Raw genomic sequence first — 11,889 nt, forward strand, 5'->3', positions numbered from 1 at the left:
ATCTAACTAAACAAAGTTTTCCTTTAAACTATTTTGAGTCACATACATGGATTCTAAAACTACGTGTGCCTCAAAATGCTAAACAAACTCAAAAATAAAGAAAGAAGTGACCTTACCCTATTTGATATTTTAATCTATTAGAATTGTAGACCTCTCTATTGTGAATCCACTAGTGGTCTCTAATCGTCAAACAAATGAGTAGATGAACTCAAAAGAATAAAGAGAAGACATATGAAGATCTAAAAAATCTTGTTAGAGAGATGGTCGTTTTAAAAACTCAGTTAATGTTAAATCTATTTGTAGTTCAACATTTTTATGAATAAATTAATTGAGTGTCAGTATTAAAATAACTACTACTCTTAGGTCCTTAAGTTCTCTTTAACAAGAAAAAAAGTTTTTCTTGAAAATCCACCTATTGGGTAAGAGACAAGATACACTCTATATTTCTTCTTATAACTTCCACTTAGATTTGTTGGACGAATTACTCTACAACACTCTTATCATACTAAAAACCTTACTCGATTCTCTCCCCTCATAAGAATTATGAACAAATGTTTTCATAAATACTTTTAGAAATAAAAAAGGAAAAGAAAAATTAAATATTTTTCACCATAGAACAAGACACTTATTTTATTTCTTTTAGAAGTGTTTACAAAAAAAATTTATCTAGAAAACGAGTTGTATTTACCATACCCGACACATAATCCATTTCAATTTTCAATTCCTCAATAAAGAAAAAAAATGTACATGCATTATTAAATAATAATGGAAGTGGCCCAAATAATAAACATAAACGACCATCTCATGGGTAATTTGTTCCAACTCTTCATTTTCACTGTGAAAACTTAGACTCGATGGCTCATTTGGTATTTCAATTGGACATAAAAATGGTCAATCCAGAAAATTTCAATATATGAAAAGATATGAGTCAAACCATATATATATAAGAAACATATTATCTTAAATAATTTTAAACTTTTAGAATATATAATATTTCTTTATAATATGTATCTTATTTTTATTTTATATGAAACTTTTAACTTTATATTTAAATTTCTCATATACATTTTTTTTCAATTTATTTTGTAAGTTTCCTCATACATTTTTTTTATATTTGCTTTGTAAATTATTTATTCTTTGTATTTTTAGTGTGATTCCCAATTAATATTAATTCTTTCGTTATTATTTAATTAATTCAATATTTGGTGAAAATAGAAGATATTTGTGATATATATTTTAACTTGATCTAGGCACGTTTTTAACGATTATTTTGAAGAAAAGAAAAATAGAAGATTTTGTAAATGGCACGTAATTTTAATTGGCTATTTAATAAAAATAAAAATAAAATTCAAGCTTATTTAATTAGTCTACCCAATTAATTATATTTTTTTCTTATTTCTACTATACTTATTTTCTATTTTTAGTCTAAATCAAACAATTCTTAGTTTCACATTTTGTATACACTTTCTTTTTTCTTCTCACAAACACAACACTAAAGTCGAAATCATTTTCTTATTACTAAAATGAAACCTTTTTGTGAGGTAACTTGAATACTAACATTGTATAAACTAGTTCCCTCTGTGAGTAGAATTTTTCATCTGTAAAACTTAAATCTGAGATCTTATTTTTTTTAAAAAAAAAAGAAAAGAAAATCAAACTGTAGTAAATCAAACAGAAACTAGGAGAATTAATATACAAAGAAGAACTTGACAAGACTTGAGTAAATTTGATTACTTGGACATTCCTTATATACATCAGGCACACACAAATAAACAACTGATATGATAATTGTTGTTACAGAAGCCTCTCTATGCATGAACATTGGAATTTTGATTCCAATAAATGGAACTTGAATGTTCTTAGTTTCATCAGTTGTTGGCTTTGCCATAGCTTCTTGGAAAAGGGATAACATCCCTGACATTAGCAAGGCCAGTTGCAAAGAGAACCATAAGATCAAACCTTAGGGTGAACCCAGAGTTAATCACTGTTCCATTCCTACGAAGGTCTAAGTACCATTCATACTTCTCTCTTTCCAAACCTAATTCATCAATCCTGCCATTCAACACAAAAGAGAAAGAAAAAAGTTTACCAATTTTCAACTCATACATCAACCATTTGGTTGAAAGTTTTCTATTATGAGGACATGAAAGAGAGAAGAATCACACAAGCAGTACCTGGAGCTTATCATGTTAAGACGTTCCTCGTTTTGGCTACCAGAAATTACTGTTCCAAGCTGCAAAAAGTTTTTAAGAACTTCAACACACAAAAATGTGCCAATCTATCAACACATACTGCACTATAGTAGTAGTCACATTTGGACATACCTTTGGGACAATCAAGTCAAATGCAGCAACAGTTCCATCATCATTCTGGCGAACGTAAAATGGCTTAGCTTCTTTTGGATAATTGTATATTATAATCGGATTCTTGAAGATGTCTTCAGCGAGAGAGCTGTCAAGAAACAAATAGAACCATAAGCAACTGATAATGGTGAAGGAAAAACTTCTTCTTAGTTAGAAATCAGAAAATTCAGAATATGATGAAAGTATCAGTATACCTTATATGCTCTGAAGTGAGTACAAAACCAGACTCAAAGTTTGTTTCATATTTCTTATCTTCAGTCTGAGAAGATGACTAGTTAACATTAAAAAGGAACAAAGTTTAATTTCTCTTTGAAAAGAAAGATCATAATGGTAAAAGTCAAAATGAGATTTGTTTATAGGATTTGGTAGTGTTGCCTACCTTTCTAAGAGCTTCTATAGCTTCATGGTAGGTCAACTTTTTAGGAGAACCTGTTATAATCTGCTTAAGACGATTGGAACAGGTGGTGTCAATTCTTTTACGAACAAACTCCATTTCTTGAGAGCAATTTTCAAGAACCCAGTTGCAGAGGTACTTGAAAAAGTCACTAGCACAGCTCATGGAATCCTGCAAGTAACACAAAGTGCATTCATGCTACTAAATGATACAAAACAAAAAGCCTTTCTATAAATAAACAAGAATTTACATAGTGTTAATCTGGAACGTTTTGGTTCTACTAAAATGGGTAGTGGAACCAAAAGAGAACATAAGAGTATAGAATGTTTCATTCTGTTCTATCCATGCATCAAACACTACCTGAAGGAACGTTGAACCAAACTTAAGTAACAATCCTTATGTAACATTGAGTCAAATGTCCTATTGGAGTAGAAATCGGTGATAAAACTCAACTCAACTCACACTTATGAAAGATATGGTTAAGAATCTAAATATAAATTGAAAATCACACATTAAATAGAAATAAGAAAGTCGAATAGTATATAAGAAAAATAAAGCTATGAAAGTCAAGTCTTAAAGTTCTTGATTGGAGATAATGTCAATATTTTATATCAGTTAAGTTCATGTCTGGTTAGTGAACATTTTAAGCCTTTTACTTTGAGGACATTTGATAGGGTAAAAAATTTACTATGAGGTTGCATAGAAATTAAACTGATGTTGCAAATGCAGATGAACAGAGAGTGATACCTCTAACTCAGAAAAAGCCATTTCCACCTCAACCATCCACATTTCTGCAGCAAGTTTAGCAGAATCTGTTCTATCTACTAGAAATCTAGGTCCAAAAGAGTAGACATTTCCAAGAGCACATGCATAACTCTCCAGATGCAAGCGACCAGAGACAGTCAAATAGGTTTGGAAAGGGAAAAAATCATTTGAAGAGTCTACTTTATCATCCTTAAAAGATGTTCCTAACTTTCTCTTTTCTCTTGCTTCCAATTGTGATGCCAGGTCATTTGTTTTCTTCAGATCCTGAACTGCAGCAGCCAGTGCTTCTCTATTGCTCTCAGTTCTCTGCAAATGCGCAACTATGTTGCTTTTCTCTTTCACAGCTGCCTTCACATGTTCAAGGCTAACACCTTCATTCTCGTAAATGGTCTCTAGTTTCTCCTTCTTCTCTGCTTTCTGATTCTGATCCAAGGTGGTAACCTTAAACATGTTGCTGAATCCTTCTGAGTCTGTGGTCGTTATAATGGGTACTTGCACATCAATAAATTCATGTTTCTTGAAAAATGTGTGGGTTGCAAAAGAGAGAGCACTACGAATCCGCATCAAAGTTGCCACCTACAACCAGATCAAAGCTAATCTTCTCATCATACAAAACTAACATAAAACACACAATTATCAGTAGAATGCAATCAAGTATCAAGTTCTAAAATTTATATTCTTGTAGAAGAAGATGCTATATTAATACCAAAAAACACAAAAAGGGTCTTGCTAGTAACACCAATATTGTTACCAAATTTGCTTCTTCAAATCTCATTAATTGCTATCTCAGTTAAGAAAGTATAACCAACTATTAGAATTCATGTCTAACGGTTGGTTCTCAAGTTAATATTTATTGAAGTTCCTAATCGAGAAATATGAAGAAGGAATCAAATGAAAAGTTGATTTGAGAATTACCATTACAACTCAATTAGTTCTTTAGATGTATGGTGCTTGGATATTTGTGAGTCATGAGAAAGTTTCCAAGTCTAAAAAATATTGTATGTGAGTTTGCAATTTTGTCCAGAAAAATGGTATAAAATGATTTACAATTGTATAAGATGATTTTCAAAACACTCAATCCTACGGCAAGGTTTACATCAATTTACACACTATAAATTGGTCTAACCTCATCTATTACTGTATCACATGTCAGTTTTCAGAAAATCTGATGTGTTAATATGCAAAAATTCTAGCTGTGTAAAATGAACAAGACACTATAATCTGAAATTGAATTTCACCGTGGTAGTTCGAGGGCGAAAGTGGGAGTAATCTCTCAATGTGTCTAGTGGAATTCGTTTCTTTGATAATGGGTACTTGTCAAAATCAACTGTTCCAATATGAAGAATGTTTTCAGCTTTAAGCTCAATATCATGCTTCCCTTCTGATGTACGTTCTAGCTGACCTTCCACTAATAGACAAGTCCCAGTAGCCATAACCCTGCTTGGACTTGCTAGAGACGAATCCACAACAACCTGAAAGGTTTTAAACAACAAGAAAACATGAAAAGAATTAAATTAAAACATATACAACAAAAGTGTTTCATGGTTATGAGATTTTGAAAAGTTACTTTGCCACTTTGCTTTTTAAAACGCATGAAAACCATCCATTTGTAACTTTAGTTTAGACACATAAATTAAGCCATAAAATTCCCTACTTAATGAATGATTTAACTTCAAATAAGGAAATTTAGGTGTAGAAGTTAAGCATATATAATGTCACATCGAATAAATTCTCTAAATTTTGTTTTTTCTTTTATGTTTTGAGAGTGATGATAAGAAATCAAAGGCCTTCACTTTCAAGGAAGTTATATGCTTCTTTTAATTCCTGATTTTGTTCAATAGGTCTACTTATTTTACGGTAATTTTTGTAAGGAAAAAATGGCTTTCGAACTAAAAATATGCAAAAGAAATATAAATAATTTATAAAAGAAATGAATGATAAAAACACTTTTACTATTATACATATTTTGAAAAATGATATCATATTTGTTTTCGAATTTTTTTATTCAGCAAGTCCTTATGTTATGCAAAATCAATACATGAATTCAGACAGGCTTTGTTATATTTTGTATTCATTCTGAAAGTTGCCTTATTTATATGTCAACTATGAATATTTTAAAAAGAATGATTAACTCACATAAATCTAATTTTTACCCTTTAAAATAAGGTTACACAAAAATAAGTTTTCATTCGACAAACTTTTTTATTCAATTTCAACACAGTGACTCTAACTACATTTTCATCGAATAAAAATTCATAACCAGGTAATTAAAATTGTTAGTTTTTACAATAATGAATTTTGATTATTTGACTACCTAAATATTTTAATCAATGGAGTGTTTGGGTGTGTTCATATTGTATACTTTCAAAACGCATTCTAGGAACAAAAAAAAACTTCAGAACCAAACAGAGCAATAAACCTGAAGGCTTTGAACGCATGACCCATCCGTGAGAAGCAAATACACAATAGAAGCTTTTAAAAGCGTTGCATGATTGGGCTCAGTCAAAACAGACTCACGTTTCTTGCGCTGCACGTAACCGCTTCCTCCAAATACATCCAAGATGCTCCTTATCAAAGGTATCTTCGATTGCAGAATCTCCACACACGACACATCCTTGCCTTTATAATTTTTTACTGCGACATTACTTGCCATAGACGACGACGAAGATGACACAACCGCTTTCTCAACTTCCTTGGCAGATTTTATCCATCCACCAACAGTTACCCGTTGTCCCACCAAACTATTTGATCGATCCAGCAAAGTCTTGATTTGGACACGATTCGAATATTGTAACAGTGGGACATCATGCGATGATTCGAGATGAAGAGGAGCTGGAGAAGTTTGTTGGTTTGTTGTTGTTGGCATGGTGGTGAGGAAAGCTTGAGGAGTAAGGATTTGTTTGTTGGTGTGACTGGAGGAGATGGGGAAGACATGGTGATGATATAGAGAGAGAAAGATGCTTTGCTTAGAGAAGGTTTTTAGGTTTGAGGGAGAAGGAAAGGGATTGTTTCTATTTCGGAGTTAGACGAGGTTGTGTTGTGTGGTTCTTTTGTTGTGTTGGGTTTTGGGTTTGGTATTCTTTGGTGTTCGGTAATTGGGCGGGAAGTAGTGTATTCTGTTTGCATACGTTTGTAGAGTGCAAAGCAAAATGTCAAATTCTAGTTATGAAGACTTCCACTTACGCGTGAATTATATATATTAAGGAAAAAATATAATAAAAAAGTTGTCTTAAATTTTAATTAAGTATTTGTTTCTTTAAAAATTTAAATACTTTTAATCAAGTTTTTTACTGCAAATTATTGTTATATTGAATGCTTCAATTTTTTTTTGTTTTTATTTAAGTATTCTATGATTTAATTTTATTTTCAACAGATCTCGTGATCATTATTTTAATTTTTTTTCTCTCTAACTTATCCTCTTCATTTTTTTATTCATTTGTTATTAAAGTTGTAGTATTTTTTAGAAAATTTTCTTTTTAATTACTTTTCTATCCTTTACATGACACATTGAATCTTACCAAAATATTCAAAGGAAGAAATGGCAAAGATTTTATTTCAAAAGCATCATCATTTAATTAAAATAAATTACTTATATTATTTTTAAATAATTAAAATATTTAATGCATAAAGTCAATCTAAAGTACATATTTTCTTAAAAGCCTTACAATAGTTTGAAATAGAAAATATTTATCATTTACTTGGTATAAAATAAAATACGATAGAACTTAATGTCTGAACTAGTGTAGCATTATCTAAAGCAATAGAGCAAATTTTGGCCACCTACTCTTTCTAGCCTTTTACTATAGCAATGCCTATATTCTCCCCTCATATGGTTAATAGTGTAGTGAATCAAAAACTAAAAATCTTCTGCTTTAATTCTAACTATATAGTGAGCAGTGAAACCCATAAAAGGGAAATAAAGTATGAGTAATGATTCATGGACACCTTCATTTATCTACACCTATTACACACTTATTTTTTCTTCCTATCTCCCTCTTCTTATCACATCATATAAACTATAAACTTATAGTTTTTACTCTTTCTAGGTATATATGAAGTGTTTATAGTCTTTTTGGTGCTATGAAAGTGTGCACGAATCATTACTCATTCATAAAATATTGGTCAATGTACAGAAAAAAGAACTCTTGTCAAAAAGACTCACCCAATTGATTTCTTAAAGGAGCAGACATTAACTGTCTGTCATTACAGTATTCTCTTTCATCACTCATGTCATGTGATGAAGAAATTTTTACAGTTCTTTGTGTTGTTCTTTGCAGAGGATTCTGGATTACCAAGAAACCTTGAATTGGAGAGAAATTGATCTTCTTTCCTATGGTGTATTAATATGAAAGTAACTTCTCTAATCAGAACTATTTGCTCTAGTGCTTCCGTCAAAGTAACTTCTCAGTTGACCAGTACTGAGTATAATATGCAACAAGATGTTGGATAAAGATTTACACTTTCTTTAATTACTCCATAATCAGATCCAGTTTCTATCAATATATAACAAGATGCTTCAGTTTATTTCGCAGCAAGATTTACACTTTTTTTAAAAACCTTGCAGCATGTTTTAATGAACAATGGTATCAAACTTCGTTATTCTAGTGGGAGAAACATTTATTAGTGTCATATAAACAAACTAAAGACAGAAATGATTTTTTATTATATGAAAAAAAGAAAGAATCAGAGCAATACAGAATACTATTTAACTGAAAGTTAAACATCCATAACAGAAGAACACTACAATTATACCCTAGTAGAAATGAAAGAATAATATCCAAAGTCTAGTCAATTGAAATCCTTTAGTCTCTTTTTGAGCACGTCCATTGATTTCTTCTTAGCAGTTTGCTTTGTGTTCTTATTTGAAAGACTTCCAAAGATTCCATCTGGAGAATCCTTGAACTTTTCACAAATGTATGCTACCCTCTTGTAATCAAGAGCATAGTAGTTTCTCTCCCTTATCACAGGATTCATGAAGTTCTCGGGCTGACTACTTGAGAGAAGATTAATCAACTGTCGTGCTTCTATCAGACAGCCCTTGAAACCACCTCCTGGATAAATTTCACACAAACCAGAAGAATAAAACCTGTCATCTGCAAAACTCTCCAACATCTTAAGATCAACGTTGAGGTTCATAACAGCATTTGCATTAAACCTTTTGACATTATCACTAAGGAAAGCTCCCACAATTGTGTTGGAAATATGCTCAAGTGTACTGGTTCCAACCTTGTAGGTAGCATCTAAGGGTAAAATTTGTTGTGCTGTGGACATTAGTGAATCTAGGTAAAATATCACTTCATTCATGTATTCATTTCCACTAGTCTTTGTCTCCTCTATAATCCAGTTGATACCATCTATAAGGTTCATATACTCATCTAACTTTGCGTTTACCAAAGTCAGCAGAGCAATATAAGCTGCATCTCTCGAAGTTTTCAGTAATACCTTAGCAGTCAAAGAACCTTGAGCCTTCTCAGCTGCTCTAACGGGTACGCAGCACTGATGAGCAGCATGTCGAAGGAAAAAATCACAAGCTCTTTCAAGAACAGTTATGTTTGCAGCAAGCTGCATGGCCTGAGAAACACTGATACTTGCACTGTTGATGATGTCAAGCAAAGATTCATTCAACACTTCAATCAAGAACTTGTCCAAATACTTCCTCACAGAATCAAACAAACCGGTTCGTACACCATAAGACAAGTAATCAACAGAGCCTTTGATGAAGGATCTCACAATGCGACAAGCATCAGGTACCATGGAGGAGAATGATGCAACATATGGAAAAGCAGGCATGATATCTGATGTTTGAAGATTAAAGGCCAGAACATGGTTCTCATAATCAGAATCCTTTTTTATCACCATCTGCTCGTATGTGTCACTTCCAAGAACATCAACGATTTGGTTCCTACATTCTTCCAAAAGAAGCCTGTGGTATTTTTCTCGGCTATTATCAAGCACATCATGGAGTTGGCCAATGTCATATCCGTATTGTCTAAGAGTAGACCCAAGAAGTGCAACATAATCCTTAACCAGGAGAAGATGTGTGGCAGATTTCATCTGGGGTAATTGCACTTCTAACATTGATGTTATCTTTTCCAAAGCAGTTTCCCACATAGTTTCAACTTGATCAGGTTCTAGGAGCCCACCACCAGTCCTCAGGACCTTATCCTCCACTATGAAGTACCCAGCAATTTGAGCCAAAAATGTCTGATAATACTCGATAAAAGGTTGCATTGAAGATATCTCCAAATCCGAATTCAATTGTAGCAATCTATTCTTGTAGTAATATTCATGAAACTGCCCTAGGATCCCAAGGCAACTATGAATATGACAAGCACGATATAAGGGCGTGAGATCAAATTTCATGGCAGAATCTTCATCTTCTTCAACCACCAAACTTAAAGCTCGATCCTCAACTCCTGACATGTTCAATCCTTCAGACTTTCTCTTCCTTTCAAGCATTTCCTCATCCCTCTGACGATTCGATGCAGCCCGACCAATTGCCGTTTGCCCAATTATTTTACAAGAACTTCGTATTTGGACCATCCATTCATTAACCTGGCTGCATACTTTCTTCTCTATGTGTGATTTTATGGAAGGAATTCTCTTCTCTATCACCCTTTTGAGAGCCTTGGCAGGAATGTTCTCTATATAACTTTTCTGAAGCAAATCAACAGTTTTCAAAGCAGGGTAAAACTCCCCTGCAGAAATATGATTGTTGCACTTCACACACAGCTCCAAAACTTTCATACAGTTCTTCGACATCTTTATAGCTTCTGTCACATTCTTCTTCACTGTATATGACACAAAAAGCTCCTCCAGCTTGACAAGAAGGGTGCTGCCAACCTGCTGCAACTTGAAATTGTCACTTTGCAGTTCACTCTTGAGTTCTTCAGCATCAACCAACACACCACGAAGTTCGTCAACTGCAAGGATGAATTCCTCATAGTGTGTCTTGCACATTGCCTCGATTTCAGCTTCCTTTTTCTTCACCACAAAATCCAGTTGGCGCAGGAGCCCCATGGGGCGCCCCATTTCGAAGGCATGCCTCACAAGAGGACTAATGTCATCTCCATTGGCAACAAGAGTTGCAAGAACCAAGTCTTCTCCTTCATCACCAATATCTACATCAGCTCTTTTCTTTGTTCTTATTACATCCATTGCCCCTTAAACTCCCTTAATCTGGAAACACATTTCTTGTCACAAACCAAACCTTACACAAACTTATCATACTAACCCCAATAACCAATCAAGAAATATTAAAACAAATGTTAGGTTTAGGATTCAAATTGAACGAAATAAAAATGTACGCAAAATTGAGGATTTTACTAAAATTACAAATTTTGGCAATGCCCTATGAAATTTATTGAATTATTTGTTACTCAGATTCTCATGAACGTCAGAATTTAGTTGTGATCGGAGAACAGCATCTGTTATGTGTATCAATGATAAGTGGATGATGACAGATTGAGAATGTTAAAAATGAGATTTTGAAATAGTGAAGAGAAAAAATGAAAATTGGTGTACCTGATGGTGGTGACGAAGAAAATGACAGGAGAAGTGGAGTGGGTCGTGGGAGAAGAGACGAGACAGTCGGGTGAGGTTAGCAGCATACGTAACAGTCTCTTTGTGTTTGCATTCATGCATGGCAATGCCACCGATCCAGTCCTAAGTTACGATTAAGTTTTAACCTTTTTTAGAGACGGTTTTCCATGATAAGCGTAAGGGAGAAGAAATTTAAGAAAAAATTATTTACAAAACTATTATTATTATTGTTAATAGTGAAACGCGTGTATGTATGTACAATTTATTTTAGGATAATAAAAAATTATAAATAATTATTTTAATTTTAAAATGGTAAAATTTTAAAAATATTAAATAGAAAATATCAATTTTAAAAAACAGATAAATTTAATAAAGTAACTATTTTAATTTAAAAAATAGTTATTTAAAGGATAAAAGTAAGAAAAAAATACATATACCAAAATAAATAATATTTTTCATCATATAATAATATAAATCATAATATAAAATATCACTAATATATAGCGAAAACACATATCCACGTTTTCACGTAATAATAAAAGATAATAAAATTATTATTATTATTATTATAAAATTAAAATAATTTTTGTATCTTTATTGTAAATAGTTTTTATTTATTTTGTAATAAAATGGTTAAGTATAAAAAACGGTTAATTTTAAAGAAATGTTCACTCAAAATGTAAAACTAATAAAATAAATATCTTAATTTAAAAAGAATATTTAAAAGGAAAAATTGAAAAACAAAATGCCAGGTAAAGAAAAGCTTAAAAGAATGAAATATGATTTAAAAGTATGGAACAAAGAGATCTTTGGTGACATAAAGAG

At 32.2% G+C, this 11,889-nt stretch overlaps 1 protein-coding gene and 1 pseudogene across 2 annotated transcripts; both read right to left on the reverse strand.

Annotated features, from left to right (window-relative positions):
* Nucleotides 1-1,667: 1,667 nt before the first annotated feature.
* On the reverse strand, nucleotides 1,668-6,417 carry NS2 (asparaginyl-tRNA synthetase 2). Of its 2 annotated transcripts, none has more exons than XM_088094772.1 (8): nucleotides 5,942-6,417; nucleotides 4,761-4,994; nucleotides 3,505-4,098; nucleotides 2,743-2,928; nucleotides 2,558-2,622; nucleotides 2,325-2,451; nucleotides 2,175-2,233; nucleotides 1,668-2,052 (listed from the first exon to the last, which is right to left on the reverse strand). In XM_088094772.1, the coding sequence occupies exons 1-8, from the start codon at nucleotides 6,386-6,388 to the stop codon at nucleotides 1,869-1,871; spliced, it is 1,896 nt and encodes a 631-aa protein (XP_087950898.1). In that variant the 5' UTR covers nucleotides 6,389-6,417; the 3' UTR covers nucleotides 1,668-1,868. The 2 variants fall into 2 exon arrangements, with proteins under 2 accessions (XP_087950898.1, XP_087950896.1); XM_088094770.1 differs by having other exon boundaries at nucleotides 2,558-2,634.
* Nucleotides 6,418-8,310: 1,893 nt separating this feature from the next.
* Nucleotides 8,311-10,680, reverse strand: LOC148195627 (exocyst complex component SEC15A pseudogene; annotated as a pseudogene).
* Between the last annotated feature and the right edge of the window lie 1,209 nt (nucleotides 10,681-11,889).

The sequence above is a fragment of the Vigna umbellata genome, chromosome 7 (genome assembly GCF_029865625.1).
Source record: "Vigna umbellata cultivar VRB3 chromosome 7, Vumbellata_1.0, whole genome shotgun sequence".
Taxonomy (NCBI): domain Eukaryota; kingdom Viridiplantae; phylum Streptophyta; class Magnoliopsida; order Fabales; family Fabaceae; genus Vigna; species Vigna umbellata.